Below are 16,171 nucleotides of genomic sequence, written 5' to 3'. Positions count from 1 at the left end.
TTTTAATAAGCACAAAAGTGTCAATTTTAGCCATTTTAACCCAAAAAGCGCCCGTAGAGAGGCAACCAAAGTTTTCCTGGAAAATCCGTTCTGTCACTTTTTTTACTCATATCATGTTTAATGTTTATGCAAAATTTCAAAAAATTCCAAGGCATAGTTATTGAGAAAAGTGCAGACAGACGAACGAACAAGGGTGAATTTACAGGTCTACCCTCCTTTTGTTGGGGGGCACCAAAAGAAAAACAAAAGTACTTTATGCTTTCTTGCTAAACATGCATCATTATATGGTTAGGATCAAAGGTAAGTGGAGCAACAGAGAGACAGAACTAGCATCTCCGGCTTCTTTTTCTCAGTGTAATCTAATTTATAAAACTCACTATGTCTGTCTGTTGGTCTGTCTGTCTCCATATTTTCAAACTATCTCTTCCAAAACTAAAAGGTCACAGAGTGGCGCAAGGGGCCTCAAATGATTGGAATTTTTATGGACTGTTTTTTATGGGTCTTTAGCCAATTAACATAGTTTTAAGGGGTCAAAATTGAAAAAAATCATTATATATTTTGTACGTTCATCTTAATCTATGTTAATTGGCTAAAGACCCCCCTTCTCAGGTACATGCTATTATAAAAAACCTAGACACCTCTAAAGCATGTGGACCAGATCTCATCCCGGCTGTGCTATTAAAAAAATGCTCTGCCGAGGTTGCTCCAGTTCTGTCCAAACTTTACAATAAATGCCTTAACGAATCTTGTTTTCCCGACTGCTGGAAAACCGCCTCTGTGGTACCAGTCTTCAAGAATTCTGGTGAAAGAACTGACCCACTAAATTATCGCCCCATTAGCCTCCTCCCGCTTTTCGCCAAAATATTTGAGTCCTTAGTTAATAAAGCCCTAGTCCAGCACCTAACAGCTGCTAAACTCTTGACTGACAAACAATATGGATTCAGGCAAGCCCGTTCAACAGCAGATATCTTAACTGTAGTTTCTGAACGTATATACCGTTCATTGGATAAAACAGGGGAGGGTAGAGCGGTGGCCCTTGATATATCTAAGGCTTTTGACAGGGTATGGCACGATGGTCTTCTAAGGAAAATTAGATCATATGGAATCACTGGAAGAATTCATAACGTAATTAAATCCTTCTTAAGTAATAGAAAAATCAAAGTTGTCCTCGACGGACGTACATCCAAACAATATGACATAAATGCGGGAGTGCCTCAGGGGTCTATCCTTGGACCTCTATTGTTCCTGATATTTATAAACGACCTCCCTGATAATATTGTTTCGGAGATGGGTATATTTGCCGATGACACCACTCTCTATAACAGATATGAGGGGAAAACAAATGAACACATATCCAAGAAAATGGCAGAAACACTAGAGGATGACCTCCAATCCGTAGTGGAATGGGGACAAAAATGGTTGGTCTCATTCAATGCTGCTAAGACTAAGCTTGTTTCCTTCAATAACTACAAGAAACCTTCTCTACCACCAATAGCAATGGCCAAGAACACATTGCCTGAAAGTACTTCTTTTAAACTCCTCGGCCTAACGTTTACAGGGAATATGAACTGGAATAGATACATTGAGAGCATTGCCAAGGCTGCTGCAAGGAAGGTTGGCTCCCTCTACCGTGCTAGAAAACTACTTACGCCTGCCAGTATCCTATACCTCTATAAGGCAACCATTCGCCCATGTATGGAGTACTGTTGTCACATCTGGGCTGGTGCATCTGCTGCTTGTCTCTCGCTCCTGGACAGGGTTCAAAAAAGAGTCGCAAACCTGATAGGTCCTGAACTGTCATCTGGGCTTCAACCTCTGTCCCATCGACGAGATGTTGCATCCCTCTGCCTGTTCTACAAATACTTTAATGGTGAATGCTCTGACGAACTGCAAACACTTGTACCTCCCCGACGTAACTACCCCCGACAAACCCGACAAGCTACTAAGTCTCATCCCTTTACAGTGGAGATCCCTAGGTGCAAGAAAGCCTTTTACTCCAATAGTTTCTTCCCCAGAACTGCGGGTCTTTGGAACTCCCTTCCGGGATTCTGCTTTCCCAACTGCAATGATATGCAGAAGTTCAAGTGTAATGTTAACAAACATCTTTCTACTCTTCTCCCTTCATAATGACCCCGCTAATTAATTCCCTAATAGTAGCCCCCTGCTTCAAAGTGGCACTGTGCCTTGTTTGGGGTGAAAATTGAATAAAAAAAAAAAAAAAAAAAAAAAAAATCTATTTTTAATCAGTTCATATACATGTCACATTGGTAGAGTGGTAATGCCACCAGCTTTGAATGCTACAGTTTTGCTTTCAGTTTCGATTCTAGCTGATTGCACCCAAATACATTTTTACTTTTGAAATCACGACTATAATAATATATACGAAATCTAGACAAATTTAAATATCAATTATAGGATATTTTATGACTGGGCAAAGCAGGGCACACACATACACACCACTAGTAGCCAATAAAAATGGAGATCAAGTCACCCTCAATTACAGTCAGTCCATTTAATTCTTTTTTTAATCCAAGAAATAAAAGTGGCAAACAATTGTATGCATATGCAAAGCAATGTCTTCGTCAAAAAAGAAAAACTGGATTTTCTTTGTTTCCTTTTCAGGTACAAAGCCAAGAGAATCCTATTTACAAATTTCATAGCGTATCGTGGAGAAAGAAAGGGTATGGGGGTGCCAGAATCAGGCAACTTACCTTCCTTGAGTTTCCAAGCATCCCACTTAGCTTTCCCCTTGAAATCAAGAAGGCCAGGTTGAGCTAAAAAAAAACACAGCATACACAAATTGATTTTAATTTTCATTACTTAAAAACTCTAAGACATATGAAAAATTAATTTTAACAGCATTTCAACAAATAGTAATTTTGTTCAAATATATAGACAAAACTCTATTAGAAGACTTTGGGAAGAAGACAAAATGATGGAGATCAGGAATCCAAGAGATCATTAGGTTTGATGGTTTTGTTTTATGGCATATCAAACCTTTTTTGGTTATTTAATGCAGAATCCAATAATATTGGAGCAAGCTTGACGTTCTTTATATCTACATAAATAAAACAGTAGATGTATGTATGTGAAAATATTTAACCAATAAACTTTTAAACTAATGGTCATATAATACTGAAATTAACAGAAAACAGTAATCATACACCAACGATCTTTGTTTGGATGGATGAATAACGCGTAGAGAAATGTTGGCAAGTTGAAATGCAAAATAGTCATTTCAACTTGCCAATATATTTCTATTACTTTTGCACATGCGCAAATTCATTCATAGCTTGAAGTGGTTTAATTTTAGATCTTTCTGATCTAGCTGTTAATAGCTCAAACAGTATGGAATGTGTCTGAAGCACTAAATGTTTGGGTCTCGATTTTAGCAGATAGCACCCAAGTCATTTGTTTTTTTTTTTTTGTTTTAATCTTTTGAAATCAGTACTATATATTAGGTACAATATAATATTCAATAGAGAATTGGCTCTCTAATAATACAAAATCTTCATGAATTAAAATATATTTAAGCCTATTTTATGACTTAGCAAGGTCAGGCGCCCGCTGTTAATCTTCAGATATTCATTCATGGTGTTTGCTTGTTTCGTAGAGGAAAATTGTTATTTTTGTTTTTTGGCTGTGGGGAACATGATTGAGCTTTACAAATAGAAAAGATAAAAAGCAATAGCATCAATGATTGGTGCAGTTTAGGTCAAGAAGTCAGTATCTTCAGATTGCCTAGTGCTATCAGATCAGGCTAAAAAATCAAATTTTACATAGAGGAACAGATGATAAAAAGTAACATTCAGAGAATTAGACAGTGCTCGGTTAGAAGCAAAGTGGAACCAGGTATAGAAATGTGCAGTTGTTAAAATTTGCTAGTATTAGACACTTTATGTTTATTTTGTTTTTCTTTATCTCTATTATATAAAAGGAACTTTGTGTGTGTGTGTGTCACTATGGACTCAAAAACGGCTGGGTTGATTTTTATAAAATTTCACATGAAGGTACTTTATTGTGCCTGGTAGTGTTCTTAGATAGGTTGTGTATTGAAATGTCTTTGATAAATATGGATAATCGAAATAATCTAATGAAAGAAGGAACAGGCGATTTTAACTAAAGTTAATGCCTAACACATCTTAACATCACAAGTGCATTTGAAAAGTTTTATCACCACACAAGCCGAAAGACCCAACATATAAAACAGTAGGTTCTTTGATATGACAATGGCACGTTCGAAATGAATTATTCTTTGTAGAGCACAACTGAAGCATAATACTTGACTCTTGCATTTCAAACTTTAATGCAAGCCATTATATCTGAAAAATAATTTTATAAAATCAATAGTAGGTTCTCTACAGTGCAATGTAGACTATAATATATTGTGAACTAAGTCATTGCAAGAGAAATATGAAGCTTCCTTCAGGTGCACTGCGATAGGTCTCTAACTAGAGCAGGCAATTAATTGATTTAATTGAAAATTGGGTTATTTCACCGATTTTGATGACAATAAAAATATATGGGAGTGTGAAACATTCGTTGATCATTATTCAATCCCAGGCAACGTCGGATCACCCTGCTAGTAATGCAAATAAATATAGTTGGCGTACAAAGTACTTATGTTGATTGCAATTAACGATGATGTAGACAAAAATTCAACAGCATTTCATCTGCTCAGAGCAAATAAAATGAGGTTGGTTGGTTGGTTGTTTTACGGCATATCAACCCTTTTCAGGTTATTTAATGCTGAATCCAGTGATTTTGAAGAAAAAATTTTTAATAGAGTATTTTTTTTTAAGTCGGTTTCTATTTAATCCATAGTTGGGACCCTAACAGGTACTACCACTCCGGGTCAGAATAGACCTGGGAGCAATGGCAATTAAAGGGTGGCTCCACACTTCCCAAAGCTCGCAAGCTAGGGCCTCACCATTGGATATAGTTTAAGGTCATATCCAGGACCGCAAATAAAATGAACAGAACAAGTTAATTTTTCAAAGGTCTTCATTTTTTTTTTTTACCTTACAAAGTCACTAGATGAGTATCACTGCCATACTAGTAACCGCACATTACGAACAGCTATCCAACAACCTTACATAGACAAACAAGCTTAAGTATAAAGATTTTTCATATTGGGGATGTTTAGGTTAAAAAAATATTAATAAATCACCATATTTTTAATAATTTATTTAAAACACATTTGAGAAAGAAAAACAAACAGGTTAGTTCAATTAACATTTTTGGATATTATAAATTACTTATAATTTATATAAAATATATAAGATTAATTATAAATAAAATGATTGAATTATAAATTGCTAGTTTACTTTTTTGACATTGCCCGGGTGTCAAATATTAGATATTAGTGGAAGTACCAAGATTTTATCAGATGATATCTAGGCAATAGAATATCAGTTATAAAAAAACAGATTTTGAATAAATTTACTTGGATGATTCAGTCATAAAAATGTATTATTGCTCACCACGAAAGAAAAGCTAGAGAAATTATTTTTCTTTCTTTTTTTTTTTTACAGTAAGATGAAATATAATAAGAATTATTACATAGATTAATCAAAAAAGTCATGATTCTATTAGCAGACGATTTATGTTTCTGAATTTTTTAAATGAGTATTGATTATTCATATTATTTTAATTCTTCAGACTACTGTCATCATTTTTAGTGTTATCTTCACGTTTCAGTTGAAGCACCCTCTGATATTCATCATGTGTATCTTTTCGAACTCGGCAATCTACAAGACCCCATGATGTAGTGGATAAAGTATTTGGTAAAATTTTGTAAGTTGCACTTTTTTGGAGGTTGAAGGTTCAATCCTCAGTGTAGGCAACACTCGAAAATACAATTGCGAATTACTTACGACTTCTACCCAGTCATGGTTGATGGACTGAGAGCATGCTACCCCCGTAGATTAAATAAAAGGTTCTGTTCAAAATTCTGTGCAGATTCTTAAATTCAACAGAAAGATTCCAGGGTTCAACAAAAGTCAGATGTTATGTTGACTGAAACATTGTGACAATAATACTCAAGATGAGAACAACAGTCCAAATAATTCTAATAATAACAATTCTCAGCCATAGGTTCAAAACAATGTGCAAGCCACAACTTGTTTCCACTTAAGAGTTTTGGTTTCATATCTGCGGTAAATGGGGTTTTTCCTTCAATAGAAAAAAAAATGTTCAATAGTATAATATGTAAGGTATGCTTGAATTATTTTAAAATAATCTTAACCTCAAATTGATCTTTTGTCCTCCAGAGATAAACTCGAGTGATTCTTTTCCTTCAAGTATGTTTCGATAATTCAAACTGATTTTAAAAATGATAAAAAGATCCTATTAAAAGGTTAAAGTCTCAAAATAGTAAAAAAAACAAAATTATGCACATTAAAACTTTTGACCACTTTATGCCATTTCAAAATGTTTTCTACTAAATTAAGTTGAAAAAGATTTTTTTCACAAAATTTACTTATTAAATGACAAATTAAGTGTTAACAGAAACAGTTTTAAAAATTTCAATATAATTATATAATTTCTCTATAAATATTGGATTATCTTCAGTTATTTGGGGGGGGGGAACATAAATTCTTGGAATATGTAACCCTAGAAAGTAAAATCCAACAAGTTATGCCATAATTTGATATTTTAATTGATTCTTAGATCATTTTGTAGCAATACCAAACACCATAATGTTCAGCGCTGGACAAGGCACACACTGCTACTTAATTTGACACTCATTGTCTTTAAATCAGTAATAAGTACATTTCTCCTACCTCCATCAAAATAAAACTTATATAACTGGATTCACAATAAAATTCACTTTAAAATGGTCATTTTAATATTTTTGTCGTGATTTGTATATTTGAAGAAATCACTATTTAAACCCGACTATTAACGACGAAACATGCCAGCATAGCATGTACACTAGCGGTAGATCACTTTTTGCAAATAAGCAGTCGGGGTGTGTTCACATATATACTCGAAGCAGAAGTTGTACCCGTCGGCAATGTTTTTAGTTATTTAGCTAATCAGAAAAAAGAATTGTCTTTGCTATTGTATTTGAACACAACATGTGTGTCTTTCCAGTCAAAAGTTAGAGTATCTTTAAGTTTACTCTTTGTAGTACAAAGATAAGTAAAGATAGAAACTATTCAAATGCTATTTAATAGCGAATATATTAATTTCTTTTTCCCTAAAATTTGAAAGGAATGGGTAAAAACTTATTATGCACGAATCGATAGAAGTATTGACAACCGCATATAAACATGAGAATTTTGTGTGCCAAAAAAGAAAAATCTATAAACAAGTGTTTACGAACATAAAGCATTCATTTTATTTTTGATATTATTTAGCAAACATAAGTTTAATTATGGAAAGGAAAATAATTTTTTTTTTTAAAATAAATTCTTTGAAAAAGAATAACTGACAATGACCATGCTTTTTAATGAATTAAAACACACAAACCACTTATCCAGTTAAGTAAAACAATAACTTTTATTGGGTTTGTTTTACAATCCACAAAGGTGTGAAAAAGTTGTAAAAAAACAAATATATAACAAATGTTACTAAAGACAAGTTACTCTTCTACCTATTTCAATAGATTTTGGGTGTTGTAAATGTTTATTCTGTTCAAAAAACAAGTAGTGTCGAGCGTTACATGAGAACAAGAAAAAAATGGCCACGATGTCTCTTGAAATCTCGACAATGACTTAAAAATAAAAAATTATACAAAATAGTGGTAGAAACTCACCCGATAGTTGTCACGGTAACTTGAAGCCATTAAAATGAAACTTAATTATTAGTATGCTAATTAATTTAATGTACTTGAAAACATAATTCTGATCTGTACAAAATTTTCTTTAATTTAATATGCTACAAGCCATATTTTGTTAATAATTTCTTTGAATCGTATCATGGTGGCAATTTTGGATTTCTCGGTCGCCATCTTGGATTTTTTCATGATGTTATAATGGCAAATGATAATGCCCATCAGAATAATACTTCCTATGATGATAAAGCCTGACTTACCATTTTTCTTAGCTGTTTTTATGATGTTTCTACTTAATGCTGTTAAAATGAAACTGGAATATGCTAATTAGTATGCTAATTAGGCTGTAAGTTACCAAGTGAGATGGTTGTAAATAACGCCAACTGAACTTTCATGATATTATGATATGTTCAAAATTTCATCATAATATTTTAAAAAGATCTGAAGATACAGCTTTTTAAAGATGGGTTAGTCTGTAAATTGTGCAAATTTCCTACCATTTTCAGTCACAAGCTTATATGCATTTGAATAGGACTGACTTAAGCCAAAATGTCCAGTGAACCACACATTTTTTTGATACTTTGAATGGCCATAACTCCAGTTCTAATGGGCCAATTTTAAAAAAACTAAAGATATTACTTCTTTGTTTTTTATGCTCTTTTCAATAACGTTTAATTTAAATGTATTCGATCTAAAGAAAAAAAAAATGGTGTAGCATTGCTAATGTGATTAAACCACATATATATTTATATCACTGGTTGTTTTTGTTTTGCATCAAATTAATCATTTCCAGGTTACTTAATGCTGAATCCAGTAATTTAAAAAAAAAAAAAAAAAAAAAAAAAAAGATTTTATGCTTAAAGTTATTTATATCTTCAAATATTTATTCATACAATTTGGTTTGGTTGGTCTGTTTTACGACATATCAACCCATTTTAGGTTATTTAATGCAGAACCCAAAAATTTTGGAAAAAGTTTTTTGAGTTTTTTTTTTGTGTTAAAGTTCTTTATCTCTTCAAATGGTACTTGGTTGTTTTTTAGAAAAAAAAATTTCTTATGTTTCTGACTTTACAGAAAATGATTACGTTTGGCAAAGGACAAGAAAACAATAACATTAATAATTGGTGCATTTTTGTTCAAGGAGTCAATATCTTCAGACAGCCAGATCTGATAGCACTAGATTCCCTAACAGGTATTACGACTCCAGATCAAAGTGGACCTGGGAGCAACAGTAACTAAGGGGCAACTCCACATTCCCTACAGTTGGCCTTACCCACCACTGGATGTTTTTAAAGGTCGTACCAAGGAACTTCGTTGTATCAAAGTGCAGGAGATACCCGAAACAAGCATGATCTATTGACTGTCATCTCCACAACGAGTTGACATCAGATGTTCATGCACTTGATGTAATAAACTTTATTTCTAGGAGATAACCTGAGCGCAGATGATGAATATGGATTCAATACAACCAAAAGAATGAAAGCAACATTAATGAAATTTCATGCACTAGTGCCTCTGATAACATTGTAAGCTGTCTTCCTCTACATCCAAGATGAGTTGTACAGAAAGTAGGTGTCAAGAGGATTATATTGTCGTGAATGTTGGACTTTCATCCAATCGTATTTCCTCAATTGCAACACAATGACAGATCTATTAGATTGATCTGCACAATGTGAAATCTGACCAAACTCAACATACTAGGTCAGAGGAATTACTAAAAGTCCAGCACAGAGATTATCCTAATGATGAATCTGTTACACTGGTGTGGTTATGTGGAGCATTCATCCTCTTATTAGGTTGGTGCAAAAATAATATCATGACATGACATGTCTGTACGTAATCATGTTATTAAAAATGCGTTTTTTATATCCACTTATAATGCACATGCACCTACTATTCTTATCCAAATTTAATGTCATAATGCTTTAAAGTCACAAAATTAAACAGAATAATGGCAAGAAGGGGTCACAAGTTATTGTATTTCTACTGTGCCTAAAATGACAAATATATAAAAAAATATATTTTTATTGTCCATGGCAGTGAAAGATTATAGATTAGTGAGAAAGGAAGGCACATCTACAGGAATTTGGTGGGTGGTTCTTATCGAACAAAAGTCACCAATAAACTTGCAATATAAATTTCCGGTTGATTATCATTCAAACACGGTAGTGTTTGAATATATGGTTAAGTGTTAGTTTTACTCATTTAGAACTGCTTTAAAGCTTCACCGCTCACTCATTATGCGACCAAATTTCAAACAATTTTTACAGTTCATAGGTCACCTTTTCAGCTATATTTTGAAATAAAAATGTCCAATTTTTGTTCATTAAAACAAAAGTTATAATAAAATTACTGGTGTTCAAAAGTCTTCAGAATAAGTTAGGAACTTGAGAGACGGTTTCTTCTGATTGGCAGTTGGTTACAATAGCAACTTTTTGTCATCTTCATAAATCATATTGAGAATGTCACTCGCATTTGGGTTATATAGAGAAAGTTAACAAAAGTAAAGCTCTTTGCTGTGCTAGGGGTGATAATCTTTCACTTACGACGTCACCCATTAATTCTGTTTCCTTCTTTTTGTCCCTTCTTTCTGTTTATTTACTTAATTACATCTTTTGATTTGATTTTTTATTTAGTCAATTTAAGAAGTTGGTAATAATTTTTTTTATGGATTGTTAACAATGCGTATGATATTGAACACAAAAAAGAAAATATTATTTCAAAGCAAAGCCTGGAAAAATCATGGATTACATAGAAAAATTCGAGCATATAAAATAATATGGTTAAAATTAAACTTAGAAAAGTTAACGGACTAGTTATTAAAACTGAAAAAGAAAAAGACAAGATATTCTAGTAAAAAATATAAATTTATAACTTAAAATATTGCAAAATTAAGAATTTTTTTAAAAATTCAATTTAACATTATATACAAATTCTTAATACTGCAATATTTTAAATTAAAAATTTATTATAATTTTTACTAGAATATTGTCCTTTTCTTTTACAGTTTTAACAACTAGTTCTTTTACTTTTCTAAGTTTAATCTTAACCATATTACTTTTCATGCTCATGCTTTTCTATGTACAATTTATGACACCTCCGGTTTACATCTGCAAATATCCACTGTTAGGACTTCACTGTTAATATGACCATGCCTTCAAGATATTTTATTCGTCAGTGAAGTATTTCCTAACTTTTTCAGATGCTTTAATCAACAATTGGTTCATTTTCGACAACTTACTATATTCGTTCTTCCCAAAATCAAGCGACTTTACTTCAGTCAATGATTATTTTTATTTTCAACAATCATGTTACATTGTTTTTTGTTTTTTCTGGCTAGGTGTGTGTATGTGTGCCTATATAAAGTGCACCTAATCCTGTCAAGTGACCTTTTCAGTACACTCAACCTGAATATTTAACACAGTGATCAGATAGTATTAGGACATTTCTGAATTTTGGGCGATGAAGATTGATTGTTCATATTATTTGGATTTTTCTTAATGTTCTCATCTTATGCATCATTTTTTTTTTTTTTTTTCCACATTTTGATCGATGTAACCTCCAGCCTTCTTCAGGTGAATATTTGTGTTGTAATAAATAATGGTATATAATAAGTAGTAGGAAAACAAAAAAGGTTTAAAACTCCTAAAATTCATGCTAGAATTGTCCGCAAGGATCATGGCAGAGGTAAAAATTCAGTTGTAACAGTTACACTTTTGGAGACTGAAGGTTCAATTCTCAGTGCAGGAGACATTCAAAATACAACTGCGAATTACTTAGGACTCCTATCCAGTAATGGCTGAAAGAACTAGAGCATGTTATCTTCATGAATTAAATAAAAAGTACCATCCAAATTCTGTACGGCTTCCCAAGTTTGACAAAGATTCAAGTTTGACAAGCTACGTCTTAAGGTTGGAGGTTACATCAACCGAAACGTTGTGAGAATAACACTGAAAATGAGAACGATGGTACAAAGAAGAAGATAAATTTAAATTAGAGTTTATTTTAAATTTATCTTGAAAATGAAGAGTTGTTTTGACAGAAACTTACGGGTGTTTACATCTCCAACTGTCGTCTGTTTGTAAAGGGAATAGATTTCCAACATGTCATCATTGCTGGGGGTCACACTAAGATTTTTCACTTCCTCAGCAGCTTTTAAAAATTCCTGAAATTAGACAATTGAGGATTTTTTTTTTTTAATTAAAAACATTTTTTTTTCATAATCTTAGAAAAACACACATTTTGTTTTACAGCATATCAAACCAGATGGATCATTTAATGCCTGAAAGACATTTTCTCATATGTACATTGTAATAAATATGGCTTGTAGTAGATATTTTCCAGATATAAAAAGTACAAATGGTTTAATGATTGGAAGTGACATGGCATCTGGGTTTACAATCTCAAAGTTGATCCATTTACTATGTCTAGCCACACTGATGAGTTGTTGAAATAACAAAATAGCCGATTAGAGTAGTGGTAAAATTACTTGTGACTGACATTAATCTATGACATTACTAATCAAAATGAAAACTACTGGTTGGATTAAATATGAAAGAAAAAAAATCAATTTTAAGAAACACAGTGTGGGAAATGTTGTATATAGTGATTGTGGCGGATTTGTTCAAAAAGTGTTTATTTTACTATTGGAATAGTAGATGCAGGGGACAAAATAAAATCAACTTTAATTTATTATATAGATTAATTAAATTCAAAGGCAGTCTTTGCACAAATGTTCACCTACTTTTACAACTAAACTTACTTTAAAAATATTATCTAGAAAAAAAATATATATTAGCATACTGCTCCAGTGTTTGAGTATAGACAGAATGATTTACAATTCCCCAAACCTCAAAATTCATTTTTAAAAATGTTTTTAAATAAAAAATTTTTTTTTTAATTCCACCTCTATGCATATAGGGGACTGCATGATTAGATAATCTTACGTTTATATGTTCATTATTTACAATAAAGGAATCAGACTTTCTTGATATTCTAAAGGGGGAAGTCCACAAGGGATATTTACTCTCCCTAGTACTCTTCAATTACATTATCGACTGGATTCTCAAAAGAGGTTTTGCTAATTTCACAAGTGGAAAGGCTGAGCGTGACTGCACAATCTCGATTTTGCTGATAATATCGCAATTCTTGGCGAATCGTATGCAAACGCTCAACAAGTGCTGAATAAGGTCAATAGCATGGCCAAGCAAGTGGGCCTGAAAATTAATGCAACCAAAATAAAAGTCCTTGCAACATTCTTCCACAGAACAATCACATTGACTCTCAGCAGCGATATTGTAGAAGAGATTGAACAGTTCAAGGACTTGGTTCACCTTTCATGGCTACTGGTCAGTGGAAAGATGAGACTCATTCGAACTGATCAAGCATGAGCTGTTTTCTGTCCTTTCTAAAAACGCCTTTAGTCCTGCTAAGAGATCAAACTTTCTATGACACTTATTACGTCGATTTCAATCAGTATTCTTGACGGTTTAACATACCAACTTGGCACTATTTGTTTCCTGAAGTGAATAAAACACAGAAAGCTTATTCAAGTAAAAGAGTAACTTATCTTGCCTTTGGAAACATTTATTTGTTATATATTTGAATTTTTAACCCTTTTTTTCGTTTGTTGGCCTCTCCGCTAAATCCCCAAACAATCAATGAAGTTGAGCTCAACAAGTTCCACAATGAAAGCAAATAAATATATATATATATAAGGCATCCAGCGGCACTGATGAGTTGTGATACAATGAAACAGGACTATGTCGATGACTACAAACATATATTTCATGCACACACTACTCCACAGATGGATGGTTTTACTGCATCAAAGCTTCTTGATATGGCTCGACAACCCAGTACTTCAGGCAGAGAAACTGGGTCGGTTTTTTTTTTACAATCTGAACTTCTATTTACAGCACAATTTTCACAAACCACGAGGCAGGGAAATCTTACTGTTTATGTTATATGCAATATGAACTGTCAAAAAATGCTTTTCAATTTTTTTAAATTTTTCTTTTTACAAACAACTTTGCATTATCATTAATGGCAGCTGGCGATTTTTCATGCCATTAATCCAGCTGTAAGCTTCTTTACAAAAAATATTTTCATTTCACTTTTTGGTAATTTGAAGAAAAACATGAAAAAATGTTTGTCATGGTGTTATTTGACATATTCCAATGTGGAGAAAATTTAATGCGTTTAAATATGATGACATTTTATTAATTTATGGAAAACAAAAAAAAGTTATTTTATGAGTTTTTTTTTTAATATTCAAACTTGAGGGATTTCATTATGTATAAGCATAAAAATGAAAATTAATTCCCCATTAACAACTGGCTACATAATGAAATGAATAAACTAAAAACTCTAATGTTGATTGGTCAAATAAAAGGATTATATATTACCAAGTAATTTAAACCAGTTACTTCGTTATTCAATCTATTTATAAAAATATTTTGCTAAGAATTTCAAAACCTTTAATCTCTCATCTATTCAACAGAATATTTCCTAATTCCTTTCAAATTTTGAGTTATCATACAGTAATTCATTTTAGTTCTGACCCAGAATTCCACCCATATAAAAAATAAAGTAAAATCTGTATGATGTATGTACCCCAAACGAAATGAAAATATCATATTCCAAAAATCATATAAATTAATCATGTATTTTTAAATAAGAAATGTCTTGCCCACAATTTTGTAAAATAATCTCAAAAAACAAAAGATAGATCAACAATAATTCAAACTTGCGAGATTTATGTTCTAATGCCTATAAATTCCCATTAATCGCTTCAAAATGATTTTCTTTATAAAAATAAAACTACTTGATCAATTGACATAATTTTCGGAATATGACATTTTTATTTCGTCACAGGTACATACATCATACAGATTTTTTCTATTTTTTTGTTTTTTAATATAGGGGAATTCTGGGTTAGAATTAAAATGAATCACTGTATAGTAACTCAAAATCTGAAAGGAATTAGAAAATATTTATTCTGTTGAATAGATGATCATTTAAAAAAGAATTTAAAATTATTAGAAAATCATCATCTATTAAAACATTGAAGTTTTGAAAGCGATTTAAATCAAATAATTTTATAAATAAATTAAAATATTAACTCACCAAAATTAGTTAACTACCAAATAATGTTATAATTTTTTTTAATAGAATTTTTTTCAAGTTCTTTTTAGTACTTTGCACAATTACAATTTTTTATTTCAATAATCGATTAATAGTAAATAAAAGATGTAGAAGTCACATAGAAATTAGAAAAACACACACACACACACACCATTTAAATTAGTTTATCTTAAAACCTCTTGAAAGAAAAGATTTGTTTTGACAGAAAAAGTCAAATCAAATCTTGTTTAAATTAAATTTGATTAGAAAACAATGAAATCTCAAAAAGGTCAGAGTTCAAAAAAGAAAAACATGCCATTCAAAAGTTAATTGTACGAAAAAGAAACACTCAAGATAAAGACAAAAAGATTATGTAACCTTACTTTACTCTCGATCTTATGAAAGATTTTGCATAAATTAGAAAAGCAAAACTAAAACTGCATCTTATCTCCTTTGCCAAGTCTCATTGTCTTTTCAAGTGTTTGGGGACTTTGAGTTACTGTCTTTTATAAATAAAAAGAATGACATATCTATTTTGTCAAGAATGACAAAGAGAAAGGTCAGCTATTTTAGAAACAAATCAACTAAGTTCATATTATTTGGATTCTTCGGACTATTGTTTTCATCTTGAGTGTCATTTTCACGTTTCAGTCGATGTAATATTCGACCTTCTTCAGGTGTATCTTGTTGAACTCTGAAATCTTTCTCAAACACGGGAATCTGCACAGAATTTCTAATAGAACCCTTTATTCAATCTATGATGATAGAATGCTCTCGTACCGTCAATCATGACTGGATAACCCCATGCTTCCGTTCAGTCTTGAAAGACAAAGGATACCCTCTGTAGGGGCAGTTGCGCGTGTAATTGTGAGGCAAGAGTTGCATAATTCCCAACCACACCTCTCCTGAATCGGCACTGTTTGAGTCCAGTGGCAAGGGGAAGACCAAGATGCCTGGATGCTTCCGTTCAGTCTTGAAAGACAAAGGATACCCTCTGTAGGGGCAGTTGCGCGTGTAATTGTGAGGCAAGGGTTGCATAACATTGAGTCCAGTGGCAAGGGGAAGACCAAGATGCCTAGATGCTTCCGTTCAGTCTTGAAAGACAAAGGATACCCTCTGTAGGGGCAGTTGCGCGTGTAATTGTGAGGCAAGGGTTGCATAATTCCCAACCACACCTCTCCTGAATCGGCACTGTTTGAGTCCAGTGGCAAGGGGAAGACCAAGATGCCTGGAAACAATGCTGAGATAAGCGGAGAGCACATACAG

The 16,171-nt window shown here is 32.4% G+C and overlaps 1 protein-coding gene across 1 annotated transcript in view; it reads right to left on the bottom strand.

Annotated features, from left to right (window-relative positions):
- LOC145292143 (uncharacterized) overlaps positions 1 to 16,171 on the bottom strand; it is an 80,536-nt gene that overhangs the window by 29,488 nt on the left and 34,877 nt on the right. The window contains exons 2-3 of the mRNA XM_080138270.1: positions 11,831 to 11,945; positions 2,712 to 2,774 (exon numbers count right to left, since the gene is read on the bottom strand). Coding sequence (XP_079994396.1) covers positions 2,712 to 2,774; positions 11,831 to 11,945 — 178 coding nt within the window. The remainder of the gene's footprint in view (positions 1 to 2,711; positions 2,775 to 11,830; positions 11,946 to 16,171) is intronic.

The sequence above is a fragment of the Euprymna scolopes genome, chromosome 13 (assembly GCF_053919585.1).
Source record: "Euprymna scolopes isolate OS-2025 chromosome 13, ASM5391958v1, whole genome shotgun sequence".
Lineage (NCBI taxonomy): Eukaryota > Metazoa > Mollusca > Cephalopoda > Sepiida > Sepiolidae > Euprymna > Euprymna scolopes.
The sequence above is the reverse complement of the archived record's forward strand: the minus strand, read 5'-3'. Positions and strand labels throughout refer to the sequence as shown.